The sequence below is a fragment of the Poecilia formosa genome, unplaced genomic scaffold, assembly GCF_000485575.1.
Source record: "Poecilia formosa unplaced genomic scaffold, Poecilia_formosa-5.1.2 Scaffold42, whole genome shotgun sequence".
Taxonomy (NCBI): Eukaryota; Metazoa; Chordata; class Actinopteri; order Cyprinodontiformes; family Poeciliidae; genus Poecilia; species Poecilia formosa.
The window spans coordinates 2,723,062-2,742,830 of NW_006799981.1; the positions used below are offsets into that span (position 1 = coordinate 2,723,062).

Here is a 19,769-nt window from a genome sequence, read left to right on the forward strand (position 1 = left end):
TTTTGCTTTATATTTAGGACCAGATGGCCTTCCAACATCATGATGGTCATATGGTCTAAGCAAAAACAAATCGCTGAGTCTTCAGTTTCAAGAGTCCAGCACCTTCAGGTGAGTGAATCAGCAAAGACACAACATTAAGTGACATTATTAATAGGTAAATGCAGTAATATTGACGTGAAGGTCATGGTTCACCTTCAGGTCATGAAGGTCATGATTCTGCAGAACTTTTCATGTTCAGAATGGGTTACAAAAGTTATCCCATCTTCCTACACTCTGAAAAGGAATAAGCACAATAGTGTATTTTGCTTGTTGCTTTTAATTATTAAGTTAAAATTCAGCTTAGAGGCTCTATTTTTTTTTTTTTTTTACCAATTTCCTATTTTATTTTATTTTATTTTATTTGTTTCCTTTATTTAATCAGGTAAACCCGGTTGAGATCCAGATCTCATTTTCAAGAGGGACCTGGGCAGAAGTCTGCAAAGAAAAGGGCTTGAAAAAGACTTGAAAAGGTGACCAACATCTATAGTATTTGAGTGTGAAGTTTTCTTACATTCCCTATTTTGAAAAGTGATTTGGACCTTTTTGACATTAAGTCACTATAATGTTATTATAAAGTCTGAAGATACCCTGACCAATTTAAGAAAACCAAAGTACTGCTTAAAAGTTTTCTTTTTTAATAAAGTAAATAAGACATAATAATTCTGTTCAAAATGAAAGATTGTTGATGTCACCGACTTTTGCAGAATATTTTTCCTCAAGTTATAATTACATTTTATTAATTTTATTAAGGCTGTATTAGGTCTGTAGGGAAATTTCTGTCATCTTAGTCATGATAATTTTTCAAAAGGTTTGGCCTATGGGAATAACGTTATTTTTTATCAAAAAGAACTGAATGTTTCATTCATCATGAGGAAAATCTAACCTTTTGTGTCAATTGGAATATTTGTGGATAAATTCATACATCTTGATCGATAGAGATAGGCACCGGCTGCCGTATGACCATTCATGGAAAAGTAGGTATAGACGATGGATGGAAGTTCCTCCTCTTTTCTATTCATTCTTGATTTATATTTTATAAGATACATAAATAGTTGCTTTACGGGTGAAGGGAAGAAAAATTCATGGACTTGTGGAACAAAGGTAGACCTTTTTTTATGCTGTGAAAAGTGCAGTGGCTTTGCTGTTTCTATTTCCCTTTCACTATTATAACTCTGTGGTTCAGTATGTTTGCTTAACTGCAAGATATTAAAGTTTTGGTTTTGCCATCAAGGAGAGCTTTACAAAAAAGCAGTCACTAATATTTCATAAGAAAAGCCCTGCAATGTTGTTCATAAGAGCTTGTAATGACCTCTGAATGGTGTAGTATGCATATGAAATCAAGGGGAAACCAAAGGTAATGTAGCTTGGTTCTGCGGCTCACAATCTCTGGCTCTGAACCACATGCAAACATTTATTTGGGCTCTCTGACCTGTTTGCTGTTTCTGCTGCTCATTCTGTTTGTCTAAGCGGTGACTTATGCAAGCATATTACACTAAGGGAATAGTATTAGACTTTACCAGACTTGACCCAGCCATCCAGGTATCAACAGATAATACTACACTAAAATATGGTCGGAGACATCTGAAAAACTTGTATTACTTTATTATAGCACTAGTTTTGAGGCAGCAGTAATTGGAACTTTAGGGGTTTTGAATCAGGCTACATTTTCTGTGTTTCTGAGTGTTTGCACTAAAAACCGTGGTGCCTGCAGCACAGCTGAGAGAGTAAGAGGAGATCTGTGCATCAACCTCCATTTGCCAATTGAATTCTTTGTGCTCTGACACGGTAACTTTCCTGAGGGCTTAAGGGGATCAACAGGTTTAGTGACCCTGCAGTTAGGAGCTGCAGCTGCAGATCTGCCTGAACATCTTAAGGGAAGCAAAGCTGTTCACCGACATGATGTGGTGTGATATATAGATGTCTTTGTAAAGGATGAAAAAGATTTGAACAAACTTAAAAACATCACACGGTAGCAAAGGCATGCCAGGAAAGATTTAAAATCTCCTGACATAAGATTGACTCTGAAAGTGTTCCTGATCAGCTGACCTGTGCTGACAGGAGGTCAGTGGGATGCCTCATTATCCTCTCCTCCAGTAAATAACCTGTTAACCTTCAGGATCATATTATGTCTATATATAATGATCCTTGACACAAACTGGTTTGGGTTTCAGTAAGAAGAAACAACAAACATCTGACAGAGCCCTGTTGACTAGTTTCAGACGGTCCTTCCAGTTTAGGTCTCTCTATTTCCTAAATGAAATAGAGAGTCATGGTTCTGACTGCTGCTATTTCTGCTGTGTTGAAATGTTGCTATAATTTTAACATAACAGAAAAGATCCATTTGACTACAATAAATCTCGTCTTTGAGTCATTCCTGGATCTGTTTGTAGTTTTTGCTTAATCTCATTCAGGGTCATAGAGCAGGGTGGCATGACAGAGTATGTTAGATGAACTTAACCTCAATCAGGCAGAAAGCAGAAGCAGCAGATTTTAAACTAGTCCCACAGATTCTCAATTAGATTTATGCCTAAACTCTGACTGGGCCATTTACTAAACCATGTGTCGACGCAAGCAAAATAGATATTTTAGATTTTTTGTTTTAGAAACATGAGGCATGCACAATGTTTTTTCGTGTTCTGTTTTGGACTTTCTTCCAACGTTTGCTGTGTCCTCTTACATAGTTCGCAGCAAACTGCAAAGAAGAGGGGAAAAGCTCTGTGAGATGATCAAAGCTTGAGATATTGTTTTATAATCTAATGCCGCTTTAAACTTGCCCACATCTTTTTCTCTAATGTGGTAGCTGTGTTTCTTGGTCTCCATGATGCTGTTTGTTCAGACCTTCACACACCAGACGGGTATATATCCTGAAATTAAATTACAGACGAATTCTGGTTACAAATTAGATAACTTCTGAACACAGTTGGTTGCACTTGGGTTTATTTTAGGGTGTCCAAGTGAAGGAGGCTGAACAAAGAAAGCTAATCAAGTAGGAAATGTATATCGTTTAGTTAGTATTTGTGTCACCCTTGAACTGATATCCTTCATGCAGTCCATAAATAACTCCCACATCTTGAGCTGAATATTGAAACTTCAGCTTCTCCATTCATCATGCAGCAGCACCCTGAGGAGAATCACCTTGTTTTTGACAAAACATTACTGCTGAAAAATGTGTGCCCTGAAGGGCATGACACATCTTTTCTTAAACAGGATGAGTCCTTGCTGAAATTCTTGACCTATGATCTGCTTTTCAGGGTGCGGCCAGATGTTTCCCTTTTCTTCAAGGCTCTTTTGATAAAGTGACAGTGTGAAACTTTTAGTTCCAGTGGTGTTTTCACCAAAATATTTGTATTGATTGGATATTCAGTTCTTAAGAATTAAAGAAAATGACAAAAATACTTAAATAACAAGTGATTTCTTCAGAAAAAAAGAGGCAACAATAATTCAAATTGGAAGCTGTGAAAACATGATGGCATGTGATCAATTTATTTGACTAATTTATTTTTGCTTGTTTTATTTTCCGCCTCAAGAACTAGTACAACTAGTACAGTTGTACTGTGAAAACAAAACCATTGTGTTATGTTAAGTTTATTAAAACACAGAAGGTACAGTTTATTGTCTGTGCGTAGCTCCATCTACTGGCTTACATCAGCCTTTAAAAGAAAAAGTCGACTTTAAATAGTGCTGGTATTTCCAGAAGGATTTGGCCTTTTCATCACCCCCGAGTTAAAGGATGTGGTTCTGGCCTTACACAGTCGAAAGACTTTAAGGGACTGACTTGTACCTACTTTTCAGCACTGACTGCTGAAAAGTAGGTACTGTTGCAGCAGCCAGACGACCCAAAGCGTAGCTTCATTTTACCATGAAAATGTTATTTTTCTCTCTCATGGGAGGCTGGTAGCCAAGGCCAGTCTTCTTTTCAATGGCAACTTCTGTCTTTTATGAGCAAATTTATTTTTATTCCCCCCCAATGGTTATTTATAGTGTGTGTCACTCAGTGAGTTTGTATGCTGGCTAAAAATGAAGTTATTGCTTGAAGATATCGAAGTACAGTGACCTATACAATACATATATAAGAAAAAGTTAATTTTCGTAAGCTAACCTCCGTTTGAACCAATGAGAACACTCACAGTGAGAACGTTGCATTCACACACCGTAGGAATAAACCTTCTGTCAGTTTTGGGCTCATTGTCTATTTTCCATAGTGGCATGATTAAAAAATACCAAAACAATTCATTTAAAATATGCAATTGGATGGAGCAGTTTGAATTGATGGTTTTCACAAATCCACATTTTGGAAGTACTTTAGTAGACACGTCCTTTTGTAAATTGACCTTTGACTACATGGTCTTTGTAGCAATCAACGAGAGGCTGAGAGAGTTCTGTTTGGACAACTGACCACTCTTGTTCCATCGTGTTCATTTAAATAAACATGGACTCAGCTTTTAAACAAAGTCTATAATTTTTCAGCTGGCTTGAGGTCAGGGTTTTGGGAATGCCATTGCACAAACTTATTCTTTCTGTGCTTTATCCATTCCAAAATGGCTTTGGTGCATTTTTGGGATCGTTGTTCTGTCCAAACATCCAGCTATGTCCAAACTGTTACCCTAAGATGGAAAAAAATAATGTTAGTGTTTAAGAACAAGGCAGGAAACACTAAACCTCAAGCCTGCCATCATGCACCGGATATGTTTTATGGATATAGCTCAGAAAATACCTGCTAAATTATGAAACAGTTTGTTGAAAGTATAGATCTAAGTATGAGCTTTAATATGCAGAGTTAACAAGTTTCCTAGTCCATTATTACATACCTGTTAGATTTGAAGTGTCTAAATACAAGGTAATGTATTTCTTTTTTTATTCCTTCTGCAGCCAACAAAATTGGCAAAACATCAATACTAATGGAGGGAAGCAAACTCTCCGTCATGCCAGCACTTGACATGCCGAGTCTTTAATCTCTGGAACATCAGGAGCCACACCCCAGCCTTTCACTTTTTCAGAAACAGATGTGCTGGACTTGACATCAGCACATCTCTGAAATGTCCCCTCAAACATCTAAAACATCACAACAAATTCTTTTTTTCTTTAATTTTCACAAAATCCTTGTATAGTGCAGAGCACTGATGTTCTCAGCAATGTTATTACCCACCCAGATGATGTTTAAAATATATATTAGACAGAAGTGGACGTGTTAAGACGTAGGTTTTTGATGCTGGCACAGGAAAGTGAGTGGTGCACTAAAAAGAAAGCCGCAGACTACCCTACGGTGCATTCCTTCAGCCTGTGTGCATCCAGCACACTTGATGAAAAGTGAAAGTCCACTGAGGACTCAGTTCTTTCACTACAGTAATTACCAGTCATAACTGTCTGTCATGCTGCTTTTCCTCTTCTTTTTGTTCTTCCCTCTTTTCTCTTTGTTACTCTTCCCGTTCATGTGAGGAGTGTCTGAAATAGCGAATTCCTGATTTTATATATTTTTTTTCATTGTTATTGCTTGATGATGAATGAAAAATCCAGTTTGTTGAGTGGTATTCTGTAATAAATGGTCTTTTTGTTGCCAATGAGTGGTGGGTAAAGTACCCCAAAATTGTACTTGAGTAAGAGTAGGGATAATAATAGCGTTAGAAAAAAAAAAAAAAAAACAATATACAGTGAAACCTCTTTGTTTTTGCAGTTTGGTATTTGTGCATTTCCTGTGGAACGTGACGCTGAATTATTTGCAGCAAATGAAAACAGGACATTAAATATTAGACAAATATGATCTTAATAGAAATGCTTCAAGGTTATTATTTTCAGAAAGTACTTTTAATCAGAGAAATGAGTCTCGTGAGAATTATTTTCAATGGTAACATCTGTCTTTTATGAGCAAATTTATTTCTATTTCCCCCAATTGTTATTTATAGTGTGTGTCACTCTGTGAGTTTGTATCCATGTTTCCAATGTTTTCAAGAATTTGATCACTGCACTTATAATGCAAGAAATGAATACGTTAATAAATTTAACATTTGAGAAGTTTATGTTTCAAATGGTTGCAGAATTATTACTTTTCTCTGTACTTCCATGCATTCTCAGCTCTTTTAGAAGCACTGTTACAACTGAACTCTGACAGAACCAGGCAGAGTGTGCTCCTTGCTGTTTGTAAAGCTTTTCTATGAACCACTAATGGCAAAAGTTTAGCATAAAAACAGCTGATTTACAAAGTGCTGTTATACAGTGTTTGAGATTGAGTCTGTGCTTAGACGTAGCTGTCACTTTGTTAGGATTAACATGTCCAGATGTTAGCAAAAGTCAGGCGTTGTTTAACATGGTCACTTTGGACTTTATTAGCATCCAAATATTTGCTAACTAGCACTAAACAAAATGCAGAACTGGGGAACGGCACTGCTTATCCTACGTCCCTGATTCTCCAGGCTTTACATTGGATGCGGTTTCTGTCTTTGAATGTTAAATTACGGACAAATCACAAGTTAAATAGCACAGCAAAATGGCATCATAGAGACAGGTGAAATCCATTTTTCTGCTTGACAAAACAACATCAAGGTGCTGCTGGCTTCCTGAGGCAAGAGAATCAGGACCACAGAGCATACACAGCTGCTCTTATCCAAACATTCTTTTCCATGGTAGACCAGTTTTGTGTGGATCCCATGTGAGCCTTTTGAAATGATTTGCTCGGGCAAGTACTAAGAGAGTTAAACTCACACATTCCTGCTTTGGCATTAGCAGTAGACCCCAAACAACAAGGCTGTTTGAAGAGTTGCATGTTGGCTTAAAGCACAATATACCTCCCAACAGCATTCCTATTAGAAACGCAAAACATATTCAGCCAAATTTAGGATAGAGCATGCGACCAACTTCACTGAAATAAAAGCAATGTAACTAAAAACCAAATGCAATAACATGCTTCCTCCCATCCCCCCATCATGATTGATGCAACATCTCATTTTACTGTCCTTTTGAGGATTTCTGGACATTAAAATCTCTCCAAGATGTCCTGGCGAAATTTTCCTACTGAGAGACTCTGTTTCATCAGGATGTTTCAAAGCAGGATGGCTTGGCCATCTGCCCAGAAGCAAAGCGTCATCTCTTTCATCTCTCTGTGTCCTACAGCATCTCACAGCCATACTTGCATAACACATATACTGCTGTAGTTTAAAGATATTCACGATGGGGTGTGTTCCACTTTCTGGGGGCACTTTTACAGAGCAAATAATTTAGAAAGTACAAACTTCTTCGTGTAAACATATATCCATGTAAGCTGTAAACTAGAGGTCGTTTCATCCAAAACGACACGGTCCAGTTGGGGTTGGCTCAGGAACAGAGAGTTGGAAGATAATGGGGATGGTCTTATGGAGATCTGTCAAATTCTGATACTAGAACAAAGTACAGGAATTGGAAAGTTACATTTACTGTTCTTGTACAGAATGTTCTTGAGTTAATGTTTTCCAGACTTTCTGACCTGTGTTTTTAGTAGAATAGTGTTGCTTATTATATGGAGTCCCTCAGGGGTCAATATTTGGGTTTCTGATATTATATATCGGAAACCATATCATATTTAACTGTTTTTAATTGGTATGCAGATGTTACTCTGATTTATATGCCCCTAAAACAGTAGCACGACTATTCAAAAGTTCACCAGGATCTGAAAGCTTGGAGGCTCAACATTTTAGTAATAAGACAAGGGAAATCATTTTTGATCCTGGGGTCACCGGTTTTATTTTGCCTGTTGACATGGATACTTTAAGAGAATACAGACAGCCTGTTGCGTCAAATTTGCACTTTAAGGATTTACTAAGATTTCAGACTGGATGGTTAGAGACAATTAGCAAAAAAAAAAAGAAGAAAAAAACAACAACAAAAAACACAAAGAGTCTATTAAAATATAATTTCAAAACAATTAGCAATGCCCTCTTTGTTGTAAATACTGCACAAAAGAGGAGAGACTGTTCAAATTTATCATTATTGCACTGGCAAATATTTTTTGAGTTCATTTCATTTTTTTTATCTGTTTTTAACTCCTTATAAACGGTCTTGTTGCACCTACCTTCATCATAGCACTGAGTAGCTGTTCCTGGACATGCTGAGGACAAAGTAAATTATAAAACTCTTTGCTGGTGTACAATAGACAGATCTCTACAACAGTTACTTTTAAATCTGTAACTATATAGATCTCCTGATTCTCAAAGAGAAACAAACAGGCCCACAGTATCACAGATCCTCTACCGTACATGCCAATGTGTATACGATTATTTTTACGCCTACTTATTTCATGCCAAACCACCCTGGAGTGTTTAATCCAGACAGTGTAAGCTACATATTTCCTCTTGAAGCTTAGCAAAATTTTAAAGAAGAAGCCATTTTCCCTACAATGCTCCCAGAAGCTAACATTTAACAGTATCATTCAGACTTGGTGACTAAAAGATTCCACTCTTTGATGTAGCTCTCAAATTGGGAGTTTTGGGGCTTTTTGCTAATTTTATAACCCTGTCATTCACCCTGGTTAAATCACTGACTCATATCAACTTGGTACCCCTGGAAAACAGGAAGGTAAGGAGTAGTAATTAGAAGTCCCAAGAAACTCAGATAAATGCTAACAAAAGGTAATTTTAGCTCCATCTAATAAATATACTCAAATTAAAGGTTGAGCTTTTCTAAATTTTGCAGTGTGCGATTATGCTAATGCAATAAAAAAAATGAAGTTATTTAAACCCTTTTTGCACATCTTCATCAACAATGACGAGACATTTTTCTGTGTAAATGTTGTGTAATCTTTGCCTTGCTTTTATTAATATTTTTTGCATCCTATTCTGTTTTATTTTTTTAATATTTTGATTCCTTTTAATTATCAGAGATCAGGTTATTCCTTGTTGTTAAAGTGCTTTATATTTTAATTTGGCTTAATGTTAAAAATAATAATGTTTAGAAAAGGAACAAAGACCTGAACTTCTTAAGATGTCCATCTGTTGTTTAGCACAGTGACCAGTTATCAGTTTATGAGCATTATGTTATGGAATATGAAGCACATTGTATAAATCACTGCATAATTACAGTCAAAGCATCATAACTCAGCTTATGTTACATAGAGATTCAAACCTCCCTGCCGCAGAGCTCATAAAAACAACTGAAGTTGCATTTCTAAACATTAACGGGGTGTTAAAACATGAGAAATGCAATTATGGTACATAAATCTGCAGAGAATGATCACCTCCGGTTCTGTGATGCACGTAAACATCTGCTTGTTACCCATCCATGTGGTGTGGTATACATCCACTAAGCCCTAGGGAAATCACCAGGAAGACTGCTATTTTCACATGTGTAAAATGAACCACCTTGCTTGTATGAAAAGTTTCCTGGCATCAATTTGAACGCATTCTTCACCTGTGTGTATTCTCCCAGTTCTTTCTGGCGTAATGCAGAGGAGCAGCTTATGAATAAATGCTTCAATGTGATTCAAAAGCTTCATTTGTGAGCCACATGCCACTGAAGTCCTCGAAGGGAGGAGCAAATTTATTGCACTCTTCCAAACTCTCTACCCAGATTTATAGGTGCGTTGAATTTTATGGAGTGTAACCTTTCAGTTTAAATTAAAACTATCTGTTTTAAGAATTCAAAGAGTTACAGGACAAAAGCACTTTCCACTGGTTTATCATTTAGCTGTTCTACGAGACAAGCACATTTTTTAATATGAGGTAAAAAACAAAAAGAAAAGCAGCAAAAGCCAGATCTTGGCAGTTGTTCTGCAGCTGGTTGCTGAAATGTTGAAGTGAATCACTGTAAGGACAATCAGTTTGGTCTGTTGCCCAGCTGGTCAGGGATCCTCTCTCTTTTAAGTGATTGTTAGCCTCTGGATTAAACTTTTCCATGTGTGAATTGATGGTTATTCAATTTCTGGTAACAATGTTTTCTTCTAATCCGTCACTTTCTGCACATGAATCAAATTTTTGACCTGTTCACATGATTTGTACACATTTATAGACATCCTGTGATGCACATTTTCACAATACATCTATATTTTCACCAACATGCTTTTTCTAACTCAGCCAGCAAGTATGTTGAAGTTTGTGTGCCATGCAGGAAGTTTTCAGAGCCAAGTAAACAGGGAAGAAAAGGTGATGATTAAACCATAACCCAAGAGTCTTCATTCCTGTCTGCTGCTATGAAAGAAACTCTTCAGTCATGACATGTTAAAAAATAACACTATCCAATATCTGTCCCCTGAGGGAAGGAGAGTAGGTGTGGTTACACTGCTGACAGAGAGCGTTTTACAGGTTGATCTGATTTAAAAGGTCAACAATCTCCACGAATTTGAGGAAAAATGTTTCACAGCAAGAAAACAACCAGAAGCTGGTGATGCAGTCACTGGAATTCACACGAGACAAAGACTTAAAGCTAAGTTTGCCCGTTTCCACACAGCGGTACGGCATGGCTTAGTGCGATTCGGGATGCTATTTTGTCTGTTCCGTTGTAAAAGTGGACCTGCAATCAACCCACACTTCACCATTCCGGGGCTTTCTTCAGTTGTAGCGGTGTGGCGTGGTTAGGGTGGAGCGACTGGCATCACACGACACAGTCCACTAATTTCAGGACAGAAAAACATCACAAAACACTAGTACGTCATCATGTTTGCCGTTGCACTAGAATGAAGTAACATTAGGCTTTTGGGTTTAACACGGCCTGCCCAATGAAAGCCCAGCTGATGGGAAATGCTGCCCTGAATACCGAATTGCACCGATATGAAACAAGGCGGTTAAGAATAAAAGGCGCTGTCCCATACTCTTTTTGTTTGTTTGAAGAGAGCTTTTCATGATTTTGTTTTAAAACATGAATTCTGCACAGGTTCATCTCTGACCCGTCTGCTGTTTGGTCTCTAACAAACGTGAGGCTTTCATGTATTCATACTGAGAAAAAAATTACACACCAGTGGTTCCTGAGCAGGAATTAGGTGATGTCAGAAGGCAACTGCATTGGATTTTATTGAAGGATACCAGAGTAAAAGAGGGGTTTATACATTTACGCCACAACTTTCAGTAATAAATCTGTAGATCATGTATCCTCTTCCTTCTGATTCACAATAACACACTTCCTAGTGTCGATCACATCAAATCCCAAAAGAACAATGAAGTTTCTGATTATGTGACTAAATATGGGAAGGTTCTAGGCATTTGAATGTTGTTGAAGGAACTTTATTGGCATAAAATAACACATTCTCACCATGTAGTAACTCATTTCTGAAGCTGTTCTCAAACCACAATAGGTGATGGACAGTTTTACAGCTGGATTATGTAAAGTCACCGAATCACCCACAATAAAAGTATATGGATGAAGAAAACGGAACCAAGAGCTGAAGATTTCGTCTTTTTCTGTCAAACAGTACATACATATTTCAATCACTTGAATACGTCTGAGAATGTTTTCTGTTAGTCACATCTAATAGTTACAACTTAGGTTTAGAAAGAAGTTGGAAGGAAGAAGTGCTGCAGCACCATCTACCGACAAGAAAGAAAATGCTTTGACTTAAATGTGAAAAATTCTTTGTAATCTTACCAGTAAAAAGCAATTTAATTGAAATATTGTATTTTGTATGTGTGTGACATATATAAAGAAAATGTGATGCATTATTTTACTCCATGATACAAACTGTGAACCGGTCTCAGTCCTTCATATTTATTTGATAAGGGACAGAATATAAGCCACTGTACATTTTCCTGTATAATTAGCCAAGCGGCCAATTTGCAGGCCAAGTTCAGTCCCTAGTGTTACAAAAGGATCAACATCAAAGAATTAACATCAAAATGTCACACATAGACCAACACAGGCATGCAAATTTGATTCAGTAACAACTTTCTACCTTAAGAAACGTCATAGCTGGACAAAACCTGACCAATTAGAGCGACCCACCCCCATGTTGTTGAACCAACTTTCCTTAAAAGATTAGTAGTAAGCTGTAAATGAACCAATTATGTGAATTTGTGAAGCTTAAATGCAGAAAGGAGGAGCTTCAACTACTTCACTCCAATAAAATTTGCTAAGCTTTTCTGTTTAGCTAAAATGTGGCAATGATGCGATCTCACTTGCTACTTATCAAGAATATTTAATGTTCTCTACAGGTTTTTTTAGGCCAATTAAAAAATGAATTTAAAAAGCAACAATGCACATTCAATTATCAGCTTCCAGGCATTTTAAACAATCTAAGTTTTACCATTTTGTAACAGATTTCAAAAGATTCAGTGACCCCTTCAATAGAAAACTGTGTCCCATTTAATTTGATATAGCTTTTAAAAAATTAATGCATTTAAATGATTTGTACTATTTATCATTTATTTTTTCAGCTACATTTTATGTGTGAACTGTGATTTGAAAAGTCATAGTCCCAGACTTAAATTTTCAAAGTTCTCTGTTCATTTTAGGCTTTTAAAAAATATATATTCAAGAGGTAAAAAATAATTTATGAGAGTTTTCTATGATGGTCAGACTAAAAATGTCAAACCTGAAAAAAAGAAAAGATAGATGGTTGGATGTAAGGAAAAATGGACAGATAGATGGTTCAAAGAAATGGATGGACTGAAAAAGTGATGGATGAATAGATCGGTAGATGGATGAGTTATACAGTACATCCAGAAAGTATTCCCAGTGCTTCACTTTTTCCATTTTTTGTTGTTTCAACCTTATTCCAAGTTGTACTAATCGCATTCCTCAAAATCTTACACACCCCATTGTGAAAATGCATAAACAACATTTTATAGAGTTTTGCAAATGCATTAAAAATAGAAAACCAACAACAAAAAGAAGGGCTGCGAATACTTGCGTAAATATAATTCCATGGTTTTGTTTTGAATAAATTTGCAAATGCACTCAAAGACTTTGTTCTACATTTTGTAAAATTTTGAAGAAAGATGATAAATTAATACAATTTGGAGTAAGACTGTAAAAAAAGACTAGAAAAATTGAAGTGGTGTGATCACTGCACTATATAACAAAGGATGGACAGAATGGATTGATTGTTGGATGTTGTAAACAAATGGATGCATAAAAAGAATAGATGGATGGCATGATTAATATGAAAACAGATGGATGGATGGATGGATGGATGGATGGATGGATGGATTGATTTTGTGTCTTCCCCTGACTGGAAAGACTGAAACCTTAGAGTAAAATGAAAAATCTAACATTTAGTGAAGAGACAATGACACTTTAATGAATGTCTTTATTCACAGATGAGTTTTTACATCTACTGGAGTTATTCAACAACACGCCATAACTAACAGAAGAAACCGTTCATTTGATCCTACTTAAAAACAAAAGGTAAGTAAGTATCTATAAGCTGCCTGTGCTCTCTGAACACAGCAGCAAAACCAAGCACTTTGGCAATTCTCCCAATTGTTGTTGCTTTTCAACTTCAACAGCTCTTTGGATACCATCACCATGTCTGTAAGTGTACTACAGCTACTAGCTAACAGGATGTTTTTATTCCAGGGGAAAGGCAGGAAATTCTGCACAATAAATTATGATTTTTATCACAGATAGCAAATAAATTTTTAAGAAGAGTAGTTGGAGAGCCTTTCCATAAAACAGGAAATCTTTGCATAATGCTTCAACCAATCACCCCATGGTTTCCATATAGGTAAACAAAGAAGACCACCCAGGATCAAAAAGCAGATGTATCCCCAAAATCTTTGTTCCACTTGGTGTACATATTTAGAGTTGCCGAACTAACAGTGGGCTTGACGCGTTTCAGGGATTCCTCAAAGTCTTTCATCTTGATGTTGCGCATCTGTGAGCACAAAAAGATGTGAACCACACACATATAGGGATGCAACAGCACACAATAAACAGGAGATGTGAGTGGCATTCTGGGTATTTTATCTGCATCGTCTCACCTCACTAGCAGACATGCTGCGGACGTGTTCAGGCCCCAACTCTGAGGAAAAAAAAATAAATTAATAAACTTCCTGGATCTTCTTGATAATAAATCAACACAAAGAGGTTTCCATGACTATCTGAGTCTTATTTTAAGGCTTTTCTTTACCAGGGGTGCCAATAATTGTGACCATGTGACCAGGAGGATAGTTGAGTCATACCTCTAATTGGGCCCAGTGCCGCATCTTTGGCTAATGACGTCAGATCGCTTCCTGAGTATCCTGCAGTTGCTCTGTCAGAGAACATTATTAAGAATTAATGCAAAAGCAAACTAAAATATTGCTCCTTTATGGCTGTGCAGCACTCACTTTGCGAGCTGGGAGAGCTCACTGGTGCTTAGTGGATTCCCGTGTTTTCCCAGAAGATTTTTAAGCAGCGTGCATCGTGTCTAAAGGAAGCAAGAGTCAAAACGTGAGATAAATCACATCATCTGCAAAAGTAGAGAGCGTACTTATGGATGCGTAGTACCTTCTCGTCGGGGAGCGCCACATAAACTCTTTTTGCAAAGCGCCTGCAGGAAAACATAAAACAGAACTAGAGATGCGTCGAGAAATCATCCGGCGGGTCAGTGAACGCATCGTTTGCAAGCACACTGGTAATTACAATGACACTCAGAGTTTGTTGTCAAGTGGAAAATAAATGCAGTCAGAGGAAGCAGAAAATATTTTGGATTTCTCTGTAAAGGAAAAGACAACTGCTGTTCACCCATTCTGCCACAAGAGGGGATGAGAGTTTCTTACTGAATTGGGTAATGTTGACCGCAAAGTCTAACTCGTGACACAAAGTCTGCTGCTACTAATGCTAATCATGTTAACGAATTACATCTACTCATTTTGTCTTTGTTTTAAATAATAATGAAATCCATTTAACTGCAGAGCTGTGTAACACACACTGCTCTCTAACGCAGTGCGAGAGCAGCGTGTTGCGTGTGTGTGTGTGTTGACTATTGAACAACAGCTGATTAGATTTACAGGTGAGTTTTTTTTTTTTTTCAAAAGTTAGCGAGCTATTTTCTGTCTTGTAAAGAAACAATTACAATATGCTGTAATTCTTTTTTTTTGTTAGGATCTTATTTTACAGATACCAACGTGACAGAACCTGGAGATATTTATAGATTTTCCACTGATGCAGATGTAGAGAGATAGCACTAAATTTTATTTTGCCATAAACATTTTTTCAGTAAGAGATTTCAACTCTTAATTCTGGTAGAAGGTAGAAAAACATGACTGTTACTTATAGTTCTTGAAGAGAAATCAGAATCAGAGCTTTACAAGATCAGCAATCTAAAATAATTGAATCTGTGCATCCTTAAAATATCACTGTGCAACATGAACAGACTGATTCGCACCTTAAGACGGCTTCATCGAGCTCCTGAGGCCTGTTAGTTGCTCCCATCACCAGAACCCTCTCTTCCCCGCCTGACTGCACCTGAAATCCAGAGGTGCTTTTGTGAAAATGACACCCAAGTTCTCATGTATGTGTGTATGTGTGAGTGTGAGTGTGAGTGAGTGAGTGAGAGAGAGAGAGAGAGAGAGAGAGAGCGCAGAATCCCAGATCAAATGTCTGAGCGTGCTCACACCCTCACCCCGTCAAACTCGACGAGGAACTCCGTTTTTAAACGACGGGAGGCGTCGTGTTCCCCCTCCCTCCTCTCACACAGCAAGCTGTCCACTTCGTCTGACAGGAAAGCAGAAAACAGAGAGATATTGTTTCTTTCTGGCCTCTTATAGGAAAGTAAAAGCCTGGAGCAGAGTAATACCAACCAATAAAGATGACGGAAGGCTGCAATTCCCTTGCAACTGCAAACAGCGCTCTGACGAGCTTCTCACCTTCACCCACCTGCAACAAAGACAAAGGGGAAGATTTGAAAGAGTTGTAGCATCGATTACTTACTGTAGAAAGGAAAGCATGTTTCTTACATATTTAGACGTCAGACTGGCAGCACTTATGTTGAAGAAGGTGGCATTAGACTCTGCAGCAACTGCTTTGGCCTAGAAAGTGGAAACAAAAGCTATAATTCACTGATAAGAAAAGGCTAAATCATAATATGTCAGCGAATGTTTACAAAAATAATACATTTTCATGTTTTTAATGTTCTCTGACCGTACCAGCATGGTTTTCCCATTTCCAGGTGGGCCGAATAAAAGCAAACCACGGGCAGGTGCCCTCAGTCCAGTAAACAGCTAAACAGTAAATATGAGACCGGGTCATAAGTTAAACTAAAAAAAAGCATAAAAACAGTAAGTCGAGATCAAACATCTTGAAATAATAACCTCTGGTCTTAAAGAAGGAAGGATGACGATTTCTTGGAGTGCTTGTTTAGCCAGATCTTGTCCAGCGACGTCTTCAAAGGAGACAGAAGCCCCCCTGCAGAGAACAGGCAGGACAGCTTTAAATGTGGCACCAGTTTTATTTAACAAATTCATACGAAGGAGATGCCTTAAAGTACCTGTCGACGATCTCATTCAGGATCAAGTTGGCCAGTTTAGAGTCCACATTCTTGAAGTTTTTCATATCCCTCTTCGGAGGCTGTCTCACAGCAGGAGGTCTTCCATTTTGCGCTCTTCCCATGCGAGGGGTCACCTTGACGGAGAAAAATTTACAATAAACATTGAGTATTTTTTCAATGTCATCAAAGCAGATTTAGATGCGCTTTCAGAGAGCAGCTCATGGAGCCTGAACACAACAGCTCATCTACAATGTCTGCATAAAGTTTTCCCTTTAAGTCTTCACCTCCAGTGTTGCCAGTTTGGGCAGGTTTCCACCTAGTTGGGCTGCTTTTGAACTGCAGCCCAACTAGGTGGGCTGCAGTTCCCTGCCCCCTCTTGGGAAAATGGAAGAAAATCTAACATTATTGCTCAATTAACTCTGATGTGGAAAGTTTCTGAACACCTCTAATTTCTACTTTGCTTTTTTTTTTTTTTTTTAAATAAAAAAAAATTGGCTGCTTTTCACAACATTTGGCAGGATTTTAGAAAGTGTTTATTGTGTGGCAGAAAAACACGCAGCTTTTAGTAAAATACCATAATATCGCACTTATATTAGTTAACTTCTTTTCAAATGCCTAAAATCTGTAAAATGTGACACCAAAGATTAGTCATTGGTTAATCAACTGTAACTGTGTATTAGTATTGTCTGATCAAAACCTTCTGCATGGTTCATTTCTTTAAAGCTTAAATCTATTACAACATAGTTGACTCCAATGAGAAACTTAATTTCATACCCTCCATCTCATTTTTTTCTGATTTGACTTTTAGCATTTTTACAGGAACAGCTTGTCTAATGTAACTGTTATAAATGTGGACAAATTCCCTTATTTAGTCATATTTAGCCTCCCAGAAAACTATAATATATTTTCTTCAGATCCTTTAGCTGTCATATCTTTCTGGTCTCTGTTGACTAAAGTGGAAACAATGTATTTTCCGGAGCTTGAGATGCACTTAGTGGACTCAGGTGATCTCCATTCCTCTCATTGTGAGACTAGTAGCGCCAGTTGGCTGGACCTCTGTTGAATTTGGTCAGTCACTGGTGATTATTTATGCAATCGCTTATTTTAAGTTGCATATTTTTGTTTTATTGTCTATTTTGTAGAAATCGGTTTTCATTTTGGCATTAAAGGATTTTTTGTAACATTTTCATTTTTAAGATGCGTAAAGGCAACAAAAACATTACAGCATCTCACAGTCTGTTTCTTCTTCTTTTTTCAATAATTATGCATATATAAAAAAATGAAAGGTGTAACATCCTAAAGGGCACTTTCCAAACTGCTTAACTTGTTACCTTCTGACAGACTCTTCAGGTGAATAAATGTGTATGTTTTGTTTCTCAAAACAAAACATACACATTTTGTGTATTGAGTAACAATTCATATTGTTACTCAATATGAATTCAAATACCAGACAAAAACATCACCTTTGGTTCAATGGGTCTTGTTGGGGGTCTGACAGAAGTTGAAGGCCTGACGGTGGAGGACACTGAAGGCTGGCTTTTGGACTTTGGATGTGAATTAGCAAGATTTGAGTTTGAGCCACGAGGACTTTTACTCTTAGATGCTAATGTGGCCTCTGTGAAGGAACAACAGAGCAGAGTAAATACACACAGCACCTTGTACTCAGTTCATCCCCCTTAAGCTTCTTCCACATTTAGTCACAACACAACTTTAAGGATTTTATGAGATTCTGTGATAGACCAACACAAACTAGTAGGTAATTGTGAAGTGATGTTCATAAATGATTTACTTATAAAAACAAAAAAAGCATGGCATGCATTTTTATTCAATTGTCTTATCTGTTATACCTCTAAATAAAATTCAGTGGAACTAACTAACTAACTTCAAGAGTCACCTTATGTTGATAGATGCAAATTGCATCTGGATGGGAAACACACATGTGGAGCAGAAAACGGACACTGTACATCACCCTGAACATAGTATTGCCCCTGTGACACATAGTGGTGGCAGCATCAGGATGTGGGGATGATGAATTTAGCTAAATATGGGCCAATCCTGGAGAGAGGTTGAAAAAAAAACGTGAGAGCAGGCTGGAGGCTTAGGATGCATACCTAGAATTACAACAAAGCAAAAGTGCAAATATAACAAATGAATGCCACGTTTTTTTAGAGCTCTTCTTTTAAATTTGTTTTTTGAAAAACGTTTCCTTTAAGTTCAAAATTGCCCCACTACTTCGTGTTGATCCATCTCATAAAACCGTGATAAAATACACTGAGGCTTGTGGAAGTGACTTGTACTTTTGCACTGTTTGATGCTTGATTAGTGAAATCCCACCCACCTAACAAAGCAAGTCGGTCTTTTGCCATGGTGAGATTGGCCTTCATTTTATCTCGCAGTCTCTTCGATCGATCATATTGCTCTCCTGCTGATGAAACCGAAAGTGTACAGTGACGTTTATGTGTGTTGACTGGAGTTCTCGGGGAGCTCAAATAGTCTCCTTACCTGTCCCTGTGATCTCCACAGCAATGCCTCTCTCTAGCTCAGCTATTCCTTTCTTGTACCACTGCACGGCTTCCTCCTTCTCTCCTGTTTACACACCGAGGTGAGAGAGGTTAATTACAGAGCTGTCAACCAGCTGATATAGTAAACAAACAAACCAACCCACCGTTGTCATCTTCATCGATCCTCAGTGCCTTCGATATATGCTCAAACGCCTGCTTGTGGTAGTTTTTAATAAGTTCTCCGCTGTCTTTGTGCTTAGGAGCGTTTGTTTTGGCAGACATTACTCCAGCGCTACTTTCTCCTCCTTCTGGCTCAATTAGCTCGTTGTGAAAACAAACAGCGCGGCATTTAAAATCCAAATGTCGAGGCCTGTTAAGGAAGTAGTCTGTTTTATATCATAAACTCTGTGTGTTAAATGTAACTAAATATTTATACACCATCGCTCGATTGCACCGCTAGCTTCCGTTTTTGTCGCTTCAATTATTCTTCTCCCATGTGTTATGGTGAAAACAGACCGCGATGTCAACTCGTACATCGCTACTGCCACCTACCGTAGCGGAAGATGTATTTCGTTTTTGTGACAAGAACAGAAGTACCGTACAAATTAAATATAATTTTATCTGAAACGTCCATACTAAAGTTCCTCCTTCCCACATCAGCCGGTTCAGTTGTTCTCCTACCCGCTTAATGCAAAAAGAAAATATTTATGACAAATTGTTGGAGGACTTTAAAATATGGTTTTGAAGGCGCAGGATGCAGCGCCCTGGTCCTATTTTGGAGAAGTGGTGAAGAAACTCCACCCCGATGGCAGTCACTCTCCTCGCCGGCCAACAAATGGTGCGAAGCCTCTAGTCCAAGTAAAGGCTCC

At 37.7% G+C, this 19,769-nt stretch overlaps 1 protein-coding gene across 2 annotated transcripts; it reads right to left on the reverse strand.

Annotated features, from left to right (window-relative positions):
• Positions 1-13,219: 13,219 nt before the first annotated feature.
• Positions 13,220-19,528, reverse strand: spast (spastin). 2 transcript variants are annotated; one of them, XM_007551521.2, is made up of 16 exons: positions 19,065-19,528; positions 18,902-18,985; positions 18,738-18,821; positions 17,863-18,014; positions 16,400-16,533; positions 16,224-16,317; positions 16,059-16,133; positions 15,870-15,941; positions 15,714-15,789; positions 15,536-15,627; positions 15,299-15,378; positions 14,419-14,461; positions 14,259-14,338; positions 14,112-14,182; positions 13,911-13,951; positions 13,220-13,804 (listed from the first exon to the last, which is right to left on the reverse strand). In XM_007551521.2, exons 1-16 carry the CDS (start codon positions 19,180-19,182, stop codon positions 13,679-13,681), a joined length of 1,422 nt encoding a protein of 473 aa, XP_007551583.1. In that variant the 5' UTR covers positions 19,183-19,528; the 3' UTR covers positions 13,220-13,678. The 2 variants fall into 2 exon arrangements, with proteins under 2 accessions (XP_007551583.1, XP_016526682.1); XM_016671196.1 differs by having other exon boundaries at positions 18,738-18,824; positions 19,065-19,521.
• Between the last annotated feature and the right edge of the window lie 241 nt (positions 19,529-19,769).